Genomic DNA, 20,609 nt, shown 5'->3' on the forward strand with positions numbered 1-20,609 from the left:
TCGTAAAAAAGAAACCCAGAATATATGCAGGCTTTAGAAAAAAGAAGACTATAGATGTAAGGGGACGGGTTTAAATAACATGTACATTATGTAGAAATGAGACAATTCTATACAGGAGACCAGATGACCCAGAAATAATAACTATAGGTCACCCCGTAAGCCTTTAACAATGAGCAAAGCCCATACCGCTTAGTCAGTTATAAAATATAAATGTACATGCAAATATTATTATAATATAGCCGTCTAGGGTTTTAAAACGCGTATCACATGTTTAGAATCAGATTGTTCAATTAAGAAATTATGCTTCTTTTAATAATTTAATTGAGTTGTAAAAGTGTTGACTGAAGCACAACTTGTACGAAGCGGTTCGTTCGAAAAATATGCACACGATCAACAATATAAAATCCCCCTTCCCTTTTACCACCAAAAAAAAAAAAAAAAAATACAAAAAGAGGCATTCATTTCTTATAATTATATTTCTATGCTAATAAAACAACACAAAAAGTTTGATCAAGTTTTTCTTTTATATACCAGTGCACTTTTTTTTTTGCAGCACGTGTCAACTCCAATTTAACATATAATTTTGATATTCCTTATGTATTTTTAATTTCAGACAAACTACTCGTAATTTCTTGAAAGTTTTTGATTACATTTAATTTTTTTCTACAAATATAACTTCCTTGCCAACAGAACTGCCGTTTTGTTTGTTTATTAACAAAGACTTCCGAAAAGAAATGTTATTCTTATCCTTAATATATACGCTGACTTTAACGACCTTATACTTGTTTAAATACAAAATCAAGAGATGTTCCGGTGATTGCGACTTAAGTAGTAATTTAACAATATCTTTTTTTAAAAATTGTATAAGAAGGCACAAAATTTAAAGTAGGCACGTATACATTTTGAAGGGCGAGTTTACACATTTCCCGATTTTTTATTGAGTTTAAAGTAACATATTTATCTTAAATTGTTATAAAAAACATATCGTACGTCCAAACAATATTAATATAACATCAAGATTTTCGATAATAACCGATTTCTTAAATTCTTTGAAAATGCTGAATCATGCTTACTTTAGTAGCTGTTTTAACGCATCGGGACTTTGGTAGCAATTAGTTAGTATATATATATATATATATATATATATATATATATATATATATATATATATATGTATAAATATATATATATATATATATATATATATAACTCGTCTAAACATCAACCCAACAATGTTAGATCTGTAAATTTGCTTTCGCAAATTTTTCCCTCGCCGGGATTCGAACCCATGCTACTGTGATATCGTGACACCAAATCGCCTGCACTGCAGCCGTCCCGCTAGACCACACGACCACCTGGGCTCTCAAAAAAAAGAGCTTTCGGTGGGCATGTGTTACCTTTCCACGTCAGTTTTAATCTAGCGGCGTACTACAGTACATGATATATAAGGCATGAAGATGTTATTGTTACAGATCAGCTAAATTATCTATAGTAAAGGATCCTACAAATCAATGTAAGATACAGTCACAGAATGTATATACAACTCGTCTAAACATCAACCCAACAATGTTAGATCTGTAAATTTGCTTTCGCAAATTTTTTTTTAAGCAAATTTACAGATCTAACATTGTTGGGTTGATGTTTAGACGAGTTGTATATACATTATGTACACAGCCATGTATCACCATCATTGATGGCGATCCGATGGATACATCTGTTGTAGGGTTGTCACTGACTCAGACGTACTTATGTATATATATATATATATAACTAATGAAAGAACTACAAACATCTGTTAACTGTTCGTACTCTAACCACTTAATAGAACAAATATTCCATGTATATTTTGTTATAAATAATACTTATGTATAATAAATGTACTGCATAATTCCATAGACTCAGAATCGAAGAGGCTGACGAAGATACTTCAAAGATATCATGTCGAAGTTCATAAAAGTATTTAAATATTGTGTGCCTCAAAATTTCATTTTTCCGCATTAAGTAACCTTTCAATACTTCTGGCCATGTGTTATGCCATTCCAAGACGCCATTCCATATCATCGTCCGAAGATTCCTGATGTTACTGATCTGGCTGAGCATCTCCACCTAGATCCCTTAAATGATTGCAAACTCTCTCTTTAATATTTGTTCTTGGAGCTTGGATTCTGCGAGACGCCGGTTGCTGCTTGTTCATCGAAAAAGACGACTGTTTTTTAAAAATGGGTGTCCCGCTGGGGGATGCGGAGGGCTGATTAAGGGAGAAGAGGGCTTGTTGCAAGATATGGACGGCGGGTTGTGAGTTGTTGATGGGATAGTCGGTTATGAGATGTGAAATAAGCAGCTTGCTTTGTAAGATGAACGACTTGTTGAAAGACATTTGGTTTCTAGTAGTGGACGTCTGGTTTCATATTACTGGTTGAGGCATTTGGCACGCAGTGAATGATGAGTTGCTCTCCGAGTTGAAATGTGAAGAAGAAGATTGTATTCTAGGCCAATAAGGTGTTGGTGCTGGCATGGAATATCTACGAACCTGTTTAGAGGCACGACATGACAAAGCGGTTTACAAAGTAATGGTTGTCAGCGGTCTGGTAATGATACATGTAGTTTTACAGATTCTAGAATCAGTTTGGACAGAAATCTGCGAGAAAACGGGAATGATATGAATAGCGTTGAGTCTCAGATGAGTAGGGCTGTCTTCTGACAAATGCAAGAATGGCTGCCTGTTTACAAGGAGTGGTACAGGGGATGCATATGACATATTAGGGCTGCCTTATTATTGTTGATGTTAACAGCGAAAGCGAAAGAAGAAGCGAGATATGAGATTCTTCAAAAGAAACCTGGGAATCTTGTGAAGACCTTAATTTGAACTGAACAACTTTGGGAATTAGTTTTCTATGCATTTGCTGCGATTTTGTCTTTACAATGTGTTCACTTTTCTTGGCGACTATGGCGTCCAGTTCTTGTCAGAAGAAAAAACTTAGTTTTATAAGAGTGACATTTTTAATGAAAAACAATTCATACTGCAGGGTCCCAATATAAGTGTAAACCTGTGTTTGAGTAAAAAATTTTTTAACATTTTATGACTGACCTTTCTTTAACAGGAAAAGGAAGAACCCCATCCCAACCGACTTGCTTGTGTGTAAACCATGGAATTGTCATAGGACTGTTCGTTGATTGAACATCAGTGCTCAAACGTGTTTAAAATTCTTTTAAATTGCCAAAGCAGGTCTTTCAGAACGGAGGGTTTGTTTTTACTAAGAGATTGAGATCATACGGTAAACTATTGTTGTCTTTTTAATGTCTTCGTATCCTTATTATCTAAATTATTGTTAAGCTTATGAATTATTTTACACTACATGCTTTTGTCTTATGTGTAAAAGCTGTGTCTTTTTATGCATTATATGGGCTGAATTTTTTGTGCTGTTCTGGTACAATTTCCTAACAACTGTTCCTATCAAACCAATGAGATAGACACACCTATAGTTCAATGATAATACTATAAATATGTCATGTTGGGCAATGCCGTGTGTGTGCTTATATATACCATATTTCTGCATCTCTTTCCTTTGCGCGATCGGCAATCATTCTTGGAAATTTTCTTCATATTCTATGCTTTGTCTGATTAACTGGATCAATACGAGCAGTAGACAGCAGATTGATATTATTCTTGATGTCTGCTACAATATCCCCGAAAGATACATTGATAAATTTGTGGAGTCATTTTTAGTTCCTCGATACTGAGAGAGGCTAGAGACAGAAGATTTTTTTTTATTCGTAATGTAGAAAATCAAAATCAAAATAAAATACAAGTTACCTAAATAAAGGGGTGGGGTTGCTCAACTGCGTCGTGCTGAAAGTATCAATCAAATCTGACACACTTTTTCTAAACTGGAAACTGCATTTAACATCAATTATGGTATATACTATTTACGTTTAGATTGTCAAGTATAATGCATCTAAAATCGTAAATAAATTACAGTATATACATACAATTCATACTCATATCTTTATTCGACATGTTATTAAGTTGTCTATATATGGTGCACTCGTTCTGATTGCTTCTTGTTTGTACGCGGAGACGTGTAAAATGGGCACACGACTATAGTTACAATTGTTTTTCAAACACTGCCATACATGAAGATCTAGGATCTTTTCTTAAGGAAAAAAATCAATAGAAGTATATATCGCTAGTATTGTAATTTTTACGATTATAAACTAGTATTATAACTTCTTTAATATAAATTGTTCAAACAAACTTGCAGACTCACTTAACGTTCAGAGCCTCATAGATTATATTAAAGAATGAGGTGTGTACTCGATTTAGAAAAACAGTATCCAAAACGTTCAGTTGTAATGCCCTCTTTTTTTAAATATTCCCATCCTTTACGAATGAAAATATATTTTGATCAGAGAGATGAAAAAAAACTATTATTGACAGTTTTTGATTAGCGCGACAAAAAATGTGATACTTATGTGCCACTAAAAGAAATTTCAGAACGACGTCTCCTCACCCTCAAGGGTGAATACTAGTACTTGTTCCTTTTAATTATTTTGCCACAAAGCCATACGGGCTCCACACTTAAGAAAGTGTCATCAGGTCAGGAAAATGTAAATATCCCAATCATTCTTAGTACATCATTCTTTTTGAGGAATAGGTTAGCATGACTTAAAAATTGTATAAGGCTTCATGAATGACTTAACTATGTACTCGAGCTGAATTTTGTTTCATCCATGTCGAAAATATACAAATCGGTCAAATACATGGTTGGTTGCTGTTCAATGTTTACCAATAAAATATTGATTTGTGTTTTTCGTTGGACCAAAATAAATCAATTTTCTGCTCGTTAAGACTACCATTTTTTTTGACAGCTATTTATTATATCGTGCATTTTTCATTAATTTTTCGCAAAGTTATCGACTTCGCCACGATTGATTGGTTAATGTTTCTTTTACGCCACTTGTATACAATGAAAGAAGTTAACAGTCATTGATGAGATCACATGACCGTCATCTTGCTATTTTTGTTCTATTTTGTCATGGTGTTTTTCCCTTTTTTTATGTTATCGTGGTTGTCTGCTTATTTGGTTTTTTATTTTGGTTTTGTTTTGTCCTTTGTCCTTATGAGTATCTGTATTATTGCTAAGTACCCTCTTTGTATAATTATTTTTAATTCAAGAGTTTAAAACTTTAACAGAAGAAAATATCATCAATCTCTGGTAGCATTTATTAAAGGTTTATCTCCTCACTAAAAATTTCGAATACGGCTGACATGATACTCCCTGAAAATATAAAATATTACTTTGATTAAAATGGATAACTATTGGTGCCTTTATTTTGGCCAACAAACATGAAGCAGTGTAATTTTTTTTATTCCACTCATCTTTAATTTGTAAGATACGGTAACAAATCAAATAAACAGCTGCGCCATGAGCGCATGATACGCCCGACGTCTTGTGTGGAAGTTTTATGCAATAATCATAAATAGTTTCTGAGAAAGTTTTAAGAAATTACCATTTATTGCTTTTGAGACACGGCGGGACATGTGAACCCCCCCCCCCCCCCCTGTTTTTTTTTTTTTTACAAATATCACTAAAATTAAATTTTGAGTCATCACCAAAAAGTATACAGATCTTTAGATTAATATAACAAAGAAGTGTGTAAAGTTTTAAGCAATAATCATAAATCGTTTTTGAGATACGGCGCGACATGTGAAAAAAAACACACCCCTGTTTTAGTTACAAAGTGCCGTAACTCAAAAAGTTTAAATCTTATTTTCACCAAAAAGTATACAGATCATTTGACCATCATAAAAACAACTATATTAAGTTTCATGAAATTTCTCAAGTTAGGGTGCGACATGTTTACACCGGACAAACAGACGGACGGACGGACACCGGACATTTGTATACCATAATACGTCCCGTCAAAATTTTGACGGGCGTATAAAAACAGATATGAAAGTTTTCAGTCTCCTTGAAACCTTAAATTCAGTTGCTTCTCTCGACCGATAAATTCGTTGTTGCATTTAGTGACTGCATTCTGCTAGCAAATTTAAATGAGCTGACAAAAGCAGTTAAAATGATACTGCAAATTCATTTTTTTATAATTACATTTGCTCGAAAAGAAATTTCATTTAACTATCATTTATGTATTTGACTATTTACAAGTACATGTACCCCGTCCGGTTTTCTTAGTACCTTGGTCACTAACGAGGAGATGGACGAAGGATCTCAATCATAATAAATAGATATAAGAATATGTGGTTTGAGTGCCAATGACACAACACTCCATCCAAGTCATAATTTAAACCATTATAGGTCAAAATACGGTCTTCAACACGGCGGCTTGGCTCACACCGAACATCAAGCGATAAATGCTAGTGTAAAACCATTCGAAAGAAAAAACAACGGTATAATCTATATAAAAACGAGAAACATTTATGAACCACATCAACAAACGACAACCACTGAATATCAGGTTCCTGACATAGGACAGGTACACACAAATGCAATGGGTTTATACTAGAGTTTTACCAACCTGCATCCTTACCTGAAACAATAGTGTTACATCACATGTAAAGACACACTATAAATATCAATTGAAATGGCTTAACCAATCAAAAGACAAATGAAAACAAAAAAGGGAATAGACAATGAACGAACAAAATTGATATAGAAGTCATTATGCACAATCACTAAATCTTAGAATTATATACAGATCAAAAGTTAAAAACATAGGAATGTCTTGCCATATCCAACTATCTCCGTCATCACGTGACTTTTACACTTCTGTTGTATATCATTAATGGCCGATAGATTATCAATGAAAGTGAACGGGGTACATAGATAAAACGGTCATAACTTTTTTGTTATAAAGTATATTTTTCCTTCCAACCCCGCGTTTTACAGTTTATAAATTTTTACAATTAAATATGTTTTAAGTTTCAGTTCAGAAATATGATTTCGTGCTTCGAAATAAGTTTGAAAATTGAGGTGACATAGCCACACAGCCTCCGTTGACATCTTCGTTAAAACTCGACAAAATTGCAATGGGACCTTTTTGTAAAATCAATTTTCTCAATTAATTTATTGTTACTTATATCCTTCCAACCTCTAAAAAGATCGACAACATATTTATTTAAAGTAAATGGCAAACCATATCAGTTCAGGTATTAAACTTTTTGCTTCGAAATTTGTTTGAAAAGTTCATATTTTGGCAGTCTTCAGCAATATTTTCAAAATGGCGGACACTGTTGAAGGTTCATAACGACACGACATGCCGGTATTCATTTAGTTATAAATCAAAAAGTAATATTTCAAATATTTATCAAAGTGTGTCTTTTTGTACTTAAGAAATTTCTTTTTTCACACGTTCTTCAATATATTTATTAGAAACAGTCCCTCACACTAAAAATAAAGATTTACATGCACCGACCATGCAGTTTAGAACATTGATAGCGTGGGGCGACATGGACATATATATTTTTGAAGATTTGTACGATGAAAATCGTAAAATTGTTAGATGCATGTCTTTTCAATAATTGTCTTACTTTAATGCAGCATATATTTAAACACTATTTCCCTCTGTGAAAGTGGATACATGCTATTTGTTTTGATAAAATTTCGAAGTTACATATAACAAAATGGCGACCAAATAATTTCAAACGTAGAGGATGTTCGACACTTAGTTTACACATGCAAATAATTCAATAAGATTTAACTGTTTGTATTGCAATTAAATATGACACGTTATTGTAACTCGTATGATAATTAAGGATAAAGCAAGATTGTGGAGATATTAATTAAGTCATCAACGTGATCAAACAAAACAAACATGGCAACGTGACGTAATCACGATGTAAATTTTGACAAGACTTAATATATATATTAGTATTATACGATTGTTTATGAAATCATTTTATGAAAATATTTTATATCAACGAAAGGAAACCACGGATGGGTTGAAACAAAGATGCAATATCTATATATATATATTTTGAAATTATTACTGGGGTAACCAGTACATTTTACATAACCATAATTAAACCAGTCACATACAGAGTTATCGAACCTAATTATGACTGGAATAGTTGCATATGCTTTGGTAAGGTGGGTATTCATTTATGGCCTTTGTCAAACTCTTCATGTTTTTTTTAAGTATCGTTTCGTCTTCTATATTCATTAATTAAAACGGTATAATTGTGTAGCCAATATTTATGTCGACTGTGAAGTTTTATAGATTCGGAAACAGGCATGTGAATGTTCACAGTAGACATGCAGAATGACTGTTGAATGCTTATCAGTTCTATCCTGACTTTCAAATTCTTAACGACGCATCGCCATAACATATCCTCTGACTTAAGTGTTCTACTGATACGGACACACGAAATTCCATGTTTGTGCCTAGATGCAACTTTACAAACTTAAAGCATCTACTAAAGCGATCAATATTTATTAAAATCAGAAAAAGAATACGTTTTACAATGAGATTTTCAGAATGAAGCTACAGAAATGCCGTAACCTGTTACGGGATTCGTCGTGATCACTTTATTTTTTTTAATTCAATCATTTAAAAATTTGTTCAAAATTATTAACTATTGTCATATTTATTACGAATAACATTTTCCTTAATCCGCGTTTCCTGTAAAATGAATGCACGCATAAGTAATCAAAACCCCTGCGCAATCGTAGCGGTCTATATCCCCAAATGTGCGAATACTGAAGAAGATCACAATTACCTGTTGACTTTCACATACGTAGGAGTTAGTAGAAGAACATGGAAAATCATTCCATTTATACCCAAGTTCAGAGCGAAGCTCAAGGCAACCTTCAACATTTCCACCGTTATCGGGCTGACCAGGATTAAAAAAGCTATACGTAACTTTAGATAAATCAAATGCCCATCTCCAGTCTTGCTTCCCAGCATCTGAAGCTCCTATCCATATTGAACCAATATTGCCACCTAAAAATGATTTGAATTGAATAACTATAAATAAACTTATAGTATTATGCAATTTTGATACACAATACATATGACGCATGGTTCTGTAACTAAACACAAATACAAAATAGTATAATGGCCAAAAAATGGACACCAATAGGGAAATAGTACTTGTAGCACAACCAAGCATGTCTAATTATTTTTTGCTATATAGGCAACGAAATAAAATACTTGCATTGTTAAATACTTTAACACTTAAGGTAGATCATAATAATGTATGTATTTTCTCAAATATAGTGTATGAACACAAGCTTTTTTTCAAGCTACATATATATATTGTGTGGAACACTTTTTGATGAATAAGAAGAAACAAAAGTTTGAAATGAAAAAATAAGGTAGACTTGTTTATATACTTTGAAAAAATAAAAAGAACAAATTGTGTCACTGACTTTGTTTTCTAAATAAAAGTAAAAATTTAACATTCTCTATCACTACTTTACAAAAAACACACTAGTATAGTTCTCCTCTTAAATTGCTTCAAAGACATTTGAAGAGAACACAAACATTTGGTATTTTTAAACACGTCTGAATAATGGAATTCTTTTTTTTTTATTCCAACAGACAGTCTTGCCAATCAATTGCCAATATGTCTCAAATTTAAGCAAAGCACTAAAGATCTATTGAGAATAACTTTATTGTACAGTTAAAGTACCATGAACCATGCAGTTAAGACGGGTGTGCTAGTATGGAATAAGGACAAACGCTGGCAGTTATTCTATGATCAGTGCATGAGCCCTGATCTTGCAAAACGTTGGGAAATTCTTCAAAATTATATAAGTTGTATCAATAAGTCAATAACTTTTAAATTTAAAAATTTAGCTACATGATATTATACCTTTTATATTTTGCACAATCCAATTGTGTTCTGAAACATCTTCTATCTTAACCAGATACGCTTCCATTGTCCGACACTGTTTCTGTAAATGAAATAGCTATACTTTTATATCTATATACACACAACATTGAAATAGGTTCCAAAAGTTAATCTTTGATAGAGTCGATAAGATTTTCCATTATTAATTCTACAAGATCACAACAATTTCATTTATTTAATCAGTAAGTTCTACAAATAAATACTATAGAAGTTTGTTGTATCTTAAAAACTTTTATTTTTTGGTTCAACATGTCAATTACATCCCCCATCTTCTAAGTTTTATTTGGAAAATCATATTTATTAGCAACAAAAGGATTTTTTATGAATAAGAATGCATTAGAAGCGCGTTAACAAAAACGCTATATCATCGCACAGAATTTAATTAAAAGAAATTAGAAATAAATGTATAAGATTGAGCGTAAATAGATTCTACATTACCTCTGCCATCCGCCATGACTTTTTGTCATTTTGATATTTGTAGCAATGATCTTTATATTCTTTCCATCCTTTTTTGCAAATATTGGATTTTTCTGCAAATGCATAATACATATTTTGAAAAAAGCCTTTGGTAGCATTGTTGTTGGTTTTCTTAAGTTATTACTGTTTTAACAATAAGACTACCTTTTTTCAATTTACTGAGTATACTGTATTTATCTTTCGGTTCAAAACTTTGTTGTCATAACTTCATAGTAAAATGACTATTTACCAAGCGTTTGTGTCGGCTAATTAAGTCATATATGCATTGGTTTCCGGATAAAACTGTATTTTATAGTTTGTGTTCTTGTTGTTTTTTAAAGATATTTTAGTGGAAAGAAATATTACTGTTAAATGTATTTAAATGAAAGATACAATTAAATTGTTGTTTTGTATTCAGTAGATTAACTTAAACCAAATCTCGATTATTTTGTTTATAAATCTTTACAAAGATATACTTTGTCTGTAAAGCTGTTGTAATTGAAAACCTTACCTTTGAGATAAACTTCAAGTTTCTCTACCATTTGATGTACACCTTTCATGTTATCTTGCATCGTTTTTAAGGACGCTTTTATTCCGTTGATGAGTTTTGCCTCCTTATCCTGAAAACATTTTTCTGCCTCGGATAGGCAGATTACCACAGCTATCAAATAAACGGCCAACATTTTTGGCTATGTATGTTTGTATAACTAACAATATCAAACAGGTTGTTTTAAATATTATAAGGAAACGAGCGATTGTAAGCATACGTATATCTGCGACTACAAATATCGCTCTTGTTTTACTGTACTTCTGTAATGCTAGAACCTTTTTCAAACTCGAGTAACATGTGTTGTTTTTGTGTTGTGTTCACGCTACAGTGTAGGTATATGATTACAAAATATTGATATTTATGACCTGAAAGTTTAACGCATAGCTGAAAATAAATTAAAATTAAAATTTTCAATTCAGCAGTTTAATGTTTAAAACCTTTTATTTTCTGAGGCGATTCCAGATCACAATGGACGAGCTTTTTTTCAGTGCTAAGCAGTTCGATGTTTATTTTGTGAAAGTTGTCAAAATTGATCTTTGATTTATCAATTAATTATTTCTTTGAACAATACATGACCGATCTAGATACAATTTCTTATCACGAATACACTGTACGCTTATTCATTGATACGATTTATTGATTGATTTCTACAGTTCAGTGACAAAACATTGCATGCATGTTCAGCACGAGAACCCATTAACATTAATTACAATGTGTTGGTCTGGCTTGTATTAGGAATCGAACTTGGTTGGAAATCGTGACTGACATTCTCTGGCTATAGGTCACCTAAATATTTGTCAGCTTTTAAGTTATTCCTCTTGGGTTTTTACATGTCGATATCTTGTCATTCTCTCTGCAAGAGGCATTAGTTTCAATGTCCCAATTTTGACAAGATGTTGCTGCATATTTATACACCCCGAACAGCGAAATGATCTCCACACGTAAGAAAACGTCGGTTGGTCGGACCTGCCCAAATATATATGAATACCAAAATTATTCTTGGTTCATTTATTTTTTTAAGAATCTAGTAAGCATGACTAAAATGTTGTATGAGGCGTCATAAATGACTCATCTTTACTCGAACTTAATATTTATTCATCCCTGCTTAAAACATACAAATCGATAAAATACATTTATTTTGTGTTCAAAGCGTATAAATAAGACATTAGTTTGTGATTAACGGTGGACCAAAACCAAAATCGATTTTTGATTCGTGAGGAATACCAATTAAATATACATAAAACTAGGTGTGTCCATACTTATACTATGAAAAAACACCTATAATTTATTTCTTTAAATTTTTTTATTGATATACAAGCAAGTACATAGAATATTTTTGAGAAATTACAAACAAAACTTATAGCCCGATATACACATATTCACTTAGTTATTATATATTTTGAATTGTCTTTATAAACACATTTTGTTAAACAGTTTCGTATGACAAGAATATTTTGTATTCTTCAAACTCTAATATCTTGTTTCCTGTTCCACTAATAACATCACTGTTTTTCATTCTATGAATTACAAATATATATTTCAAACAAGCAGTAGATTTGAACAATGATTGAAGAAAGAAATGGTAATCTGTACATTAACTCATAACACTTTCATTTTGGGCATGTATCCATGCTAATATTTTTTTTTTGGGGGGGGGGGGGGGTAAAAATAATTATTTCACAGACGAAAACTGTGATTTCATTTAACAATATTTTGTTTTTCTGTATAAGGTCCAGTAAAGATATTGTTGAGTTACAAGTAAAAGTTAACCACGTATTTCAAATATGAAGAGGATCTGCTTACCGTTCTAAAACACTTGAGATCACCCCTCTTCATTTTGTGGGGTTCGTGTTACTTATTACTTCGTGTTCTAATGTTATGTAATGTGTTGTGGACTTGTTTGTTTTAATTGTTTAGTCTGTTGTGGTTTATATTTAGTATCGTTGGCCTATTTTTATGTGTTGTTATAGCTAGTTAAACAGCAAAAAAATGTTTTAAACAATATATTTTGTTTATTAAAAAGCAATTGTATGAAAATACTTCGGGTTGAAGGCATTCGTTGTTATCCAATCGTGCTTATTACGCACTGATGTATTTTCAACAATTTGTTGATTATGTGTCAATAGAACAACAGATTTATCAGCATCATTATCAGAAAATTTGTATATCACATTATCTGTTTATTGGTGTAACAATACCTATTTTCAATAAGGTTATGAGTAACGAAATTATTCCCTATACGGTAACGTTGACGAATTAGATTTATACTAAATGCCAAGGCTGGTCGGTTTATGAAATGGATTAATATCATTGACATGATTGCTTTGAGGTCATTTAAAATTTTTGAATATTTGTATTAATATATTTTTGCAAAATTGTGTATAATAAAAAACTTTACTTTCATACAGAAGATATCCATCCATTAACATTGTTCGGTAGACATACCTTTTTTAACCACGAAATGTGTAATCGATTTGGGCGTTAACGTGTCAATGCGTCTAATTGGTTCAGCCAAGTTTAATATTTAATCGAATAATTTTACTCTGTTTATGATAAGTGAGACACTTACACCAGACTTTACAAGTTCAACTTCTGAAACCAATGCTTCCCAACCAGAAAATTCTTTGAAATCGACTGTTACGATGTCATCATTTACACCTAAAACAGAAAAAAAATTATCCTGAGTGCCTGACGATAATAACATGACTCTAGTAAGACACCTAATGGAATTGTTGAAAACAAATTTGTTAACAAACACACAAAAATACACACGAACGTGAAAGTTCAGGTGCAGATATATTTGTGCAATGTTTTTAACTTTTCTTAAAAGCTGCCATTAAGAAAAAATTGTTTAAGAGGCGACATAAAAAAGGAATGTTTATAAAAGCCAATTAACACAATACAGCATAAGACAAAGGGCAATTGAATCATACTATATATGTAACACTCAGAAACGTGTCCTTTCCCCAAAACGTGTCCACATCACGTTACTGAACTGTAAAACATGTCTAAGTTGTTAAACAGCGCGAAAGCATGTCATTTCTATAAACGCCCAAACGTGTTCATTTTTAATAAACACCCAAAACGTGTCCAATCCCCTAATGTTTCCATACTTTTATCTTTTACTGGAAATGTCATTCGTGTCAGTATTATAAAAACATAGGTCATTTGTTAATTAAGAAATAATTCATGGAAGCCATAGATTGTTGGAAATTTACACATGGCCTGGGCTGTGATATTTGAATTTTATCCTGAGCGTTATGACGTCGACTCATGTTTGAAATGACTTCAATGCGTCAAAAACAATAAAAGACTTTCGCGGAATTTTATTTTACTTTTATTTTGTTGATTTCTCCGAGCTCTTGTGTATTACTTTTTTTTATTATGCATCCGAATAAGAATAAAAGTTATTTTGTCTTTTTTTAACTGCAATTTTTAAAACAATTAAATCGGCGAATGGTTTGCAAATAGCTATAGGTTCCAATATATATGGATTTACGTGGGAAGTATATTGTAACAGCCATTATTATGTATATCTCTGAGTCTGCGCTAAGTATAGATATATGGAGAATTTTATCACGATGTTGTTTACAAAGCGAAAAAAGCACGTCATATTAGAATTACTTGTTCATTAGCGTAAACTCATTTTGCTATTTCATTCAAAAATAGAAAATAACTTTAGGTCTTTTTTTTTTATTTAGACCGACAGAATAACCTGGGTAAAAGTGGGGACGTTCGTTAAGTTATTTTGGATGTAAAAGTAAGCAGCCATGCTCAGTTAAGTTGTAGATACAAAATAATATAACTCGTGTAGGGATCATTGCCCATTCACTGCGCAATTCTAACTGACGTCATAAAAAATCGTTTTTACTCGCTCTTGAATTATTTTAAATTAAAATCCCAACTATAGTGTTAATCCCGAATAACTTAAACATTTATGTTCAATCTTCAATTCCTGGTATGATAATAGAACCTATCTACAGTACAAAAAGAAGATGTGATGTGATTGCCAATGAGACAACTCTCCACAAGAGACCACATAACACAGAAACTAACAACTATAGGTCACCATACGGCCTTCAACATTGAGTAAAGCCCATACCGCATAAACAGCTATAAAAGATCCCGAAAGGACCAATGTATTTTTGCTAACATAATATCGTTCAAGTAATGCATGAAATATTTGACACTGGACGTTATGTCTCTTGTTCGTGTGTCTTTAGTGATGCTCGAAACCTTAAATTTATTAAAAAAACAAACCTGACAACCAGTTTATGATTTGAAGAGCTTTTACAATACCAGACTGAGAGTTGAGAAAGAGGGACGAAAGATACCAAAGGGACAGTCAAACTCATAAATCTAAAACAAACTGACAACACCATGGCTAAAAATGAAAAAGAAAAACAGAAAAACAATAGTACACATGACACAACATAGAAAACTAAAGAATAAACAACACGAACCCCACCAAAAACTAGGGGTGATCTCAGGTGCTCGGGAAGGGTAAGCAGATCCTGCTCCACATGTGGCACCCGTCGTGTTGCTTATGTGATTACAAATCCGGTAAATAGTCTTAATTCGGTAGGTCACATTCATGAAAGGGAAGGGGATTGTAGTTACGACGTAAGGAACATATCCGATATCATTTGTGAAACGGTTATTCCATAACGGTCAACCAACTCGTGATGGCGTCCGTAAAATTTACGAAGGGATGATTTCAACTTCACCATTTGGAACTCTTGGTTTAATAGCTTCTTTGTGAGCAGTAACCCTCTATCAAGAAAATCATGATAGGAAATGCAAGCACGGGAATATCGTGAGAAGGGGAAGTCAATTCTGATGAAAGCCCGCCGTGCAATATTCTGATTAATATAAAAGCATCATCGGAGTTTATAAGTACAAAATAATTTACATAGTAAACGATTAATTTAACTGTACAAGAATTATTTGTATGTTAGCTCAAAATGAGCATGAAATACTTGCAACTGGCCAATAAGCAAATGCAGTCAAAAGTTAAGTCATATGTTACAGATTGAATTTGCAATTATGATAATCATCTATAACCTTTGAACAAACTTATGCTATTAAATGACCACTTCATCAACTGTATCTCCCATCATAGAAAAGCCGTAAACGTTATTTCATTTGGGAAATGAGTATACTAACGTTAAAAGACGTGAGACGTTCTGGCGTGTAATAGTGGACACGTGTTGGCGAATAACAATTATCGGACACGTTTGGGGGTTCTGAAATCGGACACGTTTGGGGAAATTTCATTATTACGGACACGTTTGGGAGAGTAGACACGTTTAGGTGGAAGGATACGTTTGGGAGTGCTACACATATATATATAGCATGGGTTCGAATCCCGGCGAGGGAAGAACCAAAAATTTGCGAAAGCAAATTTACAGATCTAACATTGTTGGGTTGATGTTTAGACGAGTTGTATATACATTATGTACACAGCCAGGTATCACCATCATTGATGGCGATCCGATGGATACATCTGTTGTAGGGTTGTCACTGACTCAGACGTACTTATAAATATAATTATTTTCTGTGACTGTATCTTACATTCATTTGTAGGATCCTTTACTATAGATAATTTAGCTGATCTGTAACAATAACATCTTCATGCCTTATATATCATGTACTGCAGTACGCCGCTAGATTAAAACTGACGTGGAAAGGTAACACACGGCCAGCGAAAGCTCTTTTTTTGAGAGCCCAGGTGGTCGTGTGGTCTAGCGGGACGGCTGCAGTGCAGGCGATTTGGTGTCACGATATCACAGTAGCATGGGTTCGAATCCCGGCGAGGGAAGAACCAAAAATTTGCGAAAGCAAATTTACAGATCTAACATTGTTGGGTTGATGTTTAGACGAGTTGTATATACATTATGTACACAGCCAGGTATCACCATCATTGATGGCGATCCGATGGATACATCTGTTGTAGGGTTGTCACTGACTCAGACGTACTTATAAATATAATTATTTTCTGTGACTGTATCTTACATTCATTTGTAGGATCCTTTACTATAGATAATTTAGCTGATCTGTAACAATAACATCTTCATGCCTTATATATCATGTACTGCAGTACGCCGCTAGATTAAAACTGACGTGGAAAGGTAACACACGGCCAGCGAAAGCTCTTTTTTTGAGAGCCCAGGTGGTCGTGTGGTCTAGCGGGACGGCTGCAGTGCAGGCGATTTGGTGTCACGATATCACAGCAGCATGGGTTCGAATCCCGGCGAGGGAAGAACCAAAAATTTGCGAAAGCAAATTTACAGATCTAACATTGTTGGGTTGATGTTTAGACGAGTTGTATATACATTATGTACACAGCCAGGTATCACCATCATTGATGGCGATCCGATGGATACATCTGTTGTAGGGTTGTCACTGACTCAGACGTACTTATAAATATAATTATTTTCTGTGACTGTATCTTACATTCATTTGTAGGATCCTTTACTATAGATAATTTAGCTGATCTGTAACAATAACATCTTCATGCCTTATATATCATGTACTGCAGTACGCCGCTAGATTAAAACTGACGTGGAAAGGTAACACACGGCCAGCGAAAGCTCTTTTTTTGAGAGCCCAGGTGGTCGTGTGGTCTAGCGGGACGGCTGCAGTGCAGGCGATTTGGTGTCACGATATCACAGTAGCATGGGTTCGAATCCCGGCGAGGGAAGAACCAAAAATTTGCGAAAGCAAATTTACAGATCTAACATTGTTGGGTTGATGTTTAGACGAGTATATATATATATATATATATAAGTGTCTAAGAATGTAACTTTAACACACTAATGAGTGTTATAAAATTAGTTGTTATATTTTATATATTATTCACGCAATATTTCGCTAAACAAATTAGCTTCATCGGGCGTGTGCATCTATCTAGGTGAAATCGGATGCATGACAAAAAAATATCTTTGTAGCTTGACGTTTTTGTGTAAAAGTTTAAAATATTGATTGATGGGGTATATACAAGATATTTTTGCCGTTTATTGTACATAATAATTTTTAAATCTAAACAAATAGTTGTTTTAGTTAAATAGAATGAAATTCATGATTCACACCTAGATAGATTGAATGTTGATTGTTGCTATTTTTAGACACTATATATATATATATATATATATATATATATATATATATATATAAAGGCAACAGTAGTATCCCGCTGTTCAAAACTCATAAATCCATGGACAAAAAACAAAATCGGGGTAACAAACTAAAACCGAGGGAAACGCATTAAATATAAGAGGATAACAACGACATAACACTAAAATGTAACACACACAGACAAAATCCCACGAGAATGACAAATATAACACATATATATAACATCAAAACCAAACACATGAATTTGGGATAGACAAGTACCGTGACACGTCTTATCGCAATGTGTATTTACACTCAAAAATAAGAGAAAACAAACGACACAACGTTATAATGTAATACACACAGAAACGAACTATAATATAACAATGGCCATATTCCTGACTTGGTACAGGGCATTTTTAAAGGAAAAAATGGTGGGTTGAACCTGGTTTTGTGGCATGCCAAACCTGGCACTTTTATGGCCATGTGAAATATAACATCAAACTGACAACACAGGACTACAATATAAACAATTGCTGTGAGAATACCGAGTCATACGCATGAAACAAAATAATAAAAGGAGTTACATTTGCATAGATTTGATATAGTCCAATAAGTCAAGTGTGTAAAATTTCCAACAAAACCGCAAGCAAAAATTTAAAAGCAATAAATACTATGATAAACCGACTAACAAAAGTTAAATTTTAAAGAGAAAGACAATCAAGGGCAAGTCTTATCAAAACAGTTATGTTTACCTCTGACCGTGCCGATACTGTCGTGTGTGACATCTCCCCAGCCATTGATTGGTTCGGTCACTGATAACTTGATCCTCACGTGATCTCCTTCTTGCAGTTTACTGCAAATATACGATAATATTTATTTTAGACACGTTCTTCACGGATCAATAGGCACTATTTCCATATATGTATATCATTATTGGGTATAAATTTGTAAAACACTTGTGTCTTACTAGTACTGTTACAGAGACAAGACTGATACAGTTTTAAAAAACGTTTTTGTACCATTTTATCTTATATAATATAAAAAAAAAAACTCCTTTTCAATACCGTACATATACAAATACAGTTTTTTTCTTCTGTTTTCAATAAACAGTTTTTAATAAAATTAACTTCACAGGAAAAAATGGTAAATATGCATGATTATCACAATAATGTTCAGTGTTCACTTACTGGCTATACATACAAGTCCATTCCATCCAGAATAAAATTTACAGGAAGAGACAATCATTTTGCTTGTGATAACATATAAACGTTTAACCTATAAAAAAAACCCAACCCAACAGAAAAAAAAAAAAAGGCCTCTAAACGGCTTCATATGTATTCGACCAATTCTCTATAATAATATACTGTGATATGTACAGTACATCAAGCTATCAATTGTCTAATTTAGTCTGTTAATAATGTTCTTGTCACGGTTTTAAGTTTTAAAACAATAATAAAAAACATATTGGTTGTTGATAAACAGTTGTCACTATCTATACTGTCTTTAGATAATTCAAATCTGCTATTTATAATGGTATAATTTTCTAAATATTTATTTTTGTTTCGACAAATTTGGAGAATTTTCTATTCACTGTTTGTGATATATTTAATTCTTATCAGTCTTTATTACAAGTGCCTTATTTATCTTAATCTGCATATGCCTATAACGTGTAGTGTGGTGAAATTACTTACAAAAATCCTATTTCCACCGCTCCGAATAATTCGTTAATTGTCTCTTCATCTTTGCCTGGCTCTATAAACCTAATTGGTGGAATCTGTTTGAATTCACTAATTTCTCTAGTCTTTACGTGCTGGACATCTTCTTCCCATTCTCCATACGACAATAGTATATCAATATCTTTCGTATTCTGTAGAGAACCTTTTAGACGTTCAATTTGGAGGTCACATAGCAATTTTATATCCTCAAGTTTATAAACTTCTTCCGACTTCCGGGTGATTTGAGAACTTTCTTCTAGAGTTACGCGTTCTACCAAAGTTTCTGTGTGTTTATCAATAAGAGCCTTTAATGTATCACCTCTTACCTTGATCACCTTTTTCAAGATGGCATTATCAATCTTGTAGGCTTCCTCAAACACATTCAGATCATCAACGATTTGTTTGACATTTTCTGATCTAGATTCCAGATCCACTATTTCACTTGATATACCTTCCTTCTTTTTGGACACAGCATTTTCAATTTCATCCACGTCATGTTGTTTGTGTTTCTCGAGCATGCAGCTAGGACAAATAAGTAAACAACATGAGCTGCAATAAAAGACAACTTCTTTCGAGTGAATAAGACATGATGGCCGCTTATCTAAAATCTTCGAATAGGATTTATCGACATGGTGCTTCTTATTTGATTTCCGTTTGAGATGAGAAGATTTACATTTCGAACATAAAATGACTTCACATTCTAAGCAAAACTCCTCGCCATTTGTTTTATTACACTCTGTACAAATTCCTAATACATGATTCGCCATTTTAATTTTTATGAATATTGTATACCTGTAGTTTATACGGAAGAAATTTAAAGTATGTCATCTTTTGTTGCGAATATAAAAAAAAGTTTTTCATTGAGATTTAAGGTTGAACTAAAAATTTGAATAAC

The 20,609-nt window shown here is 32.9% G+C and overlaps 2 protein-coding genes across 2 annotated transcripts; both read right to left on the reverse strand.

Moving 5' to 3' along the window:
• Positions 1–5,208: 5,208 nt before the first annotated feature.
• On the reverse strand, positions 5,209–11,013 carry LOC139493245 (perlucin-like protein). The gene is made up of 5 exons (XM_071281476.1): positions 10,842–11,013; positions 10,313–10,404; positions 9,836–9,917; positions 8,738–8,961; positions 5,209–5,279 (listed from the first exon to the last, which is right to left on the reverse strand). Exons 1-5 carry the CDS (start codon positions 11,011–11,013, stop codon positions 5,235–5,237), a joined length of 615 nt encoding a protein of 204 aa, XP_071137577.1. The 3' UTR covers positions 5,209–5,234.
• On the reverse strand, positions 10,842–20,594 carry LOC139493243 (E3 ubiquitin-protein ligase TRIM45-like). Its single transcript, XM_071281474.1, has 4 exons — positions 19,691–20,594; positions 18,752–18,852; positions 13,450–13,538; positions 10,842–12,397 (listed from the first exon to the last, which is right to left on the reverse strand). Exons 1-4 carry the CDS (start codon positions 20,479–20,481, stop codon positions 12,383–12,385), a joined length of 996 nt encoding a protein of 331 aa, XP_071137575.1. The 5' UTR covers positions 20,482–20,594; the 3' UTR covers positions 10,842–12,382.
• Positions 20,595–20,609: the final 15 nt, after the last annotated feature.

Source organism: Mytilus edulis, chromosome 10, assembly GCF_963676685.1.
Source record: "Mytilus edulis chromosome 10, xbMytEdul2.2, whole genome shotgun sequence".
NCBI classification, from domain to species: domain Eukaryota; kingdom Metazoa; phylum Mollusca; class Bivalvia; order Mytilida; family Mytilidae; genus Mytilus; species Mytilus edulis.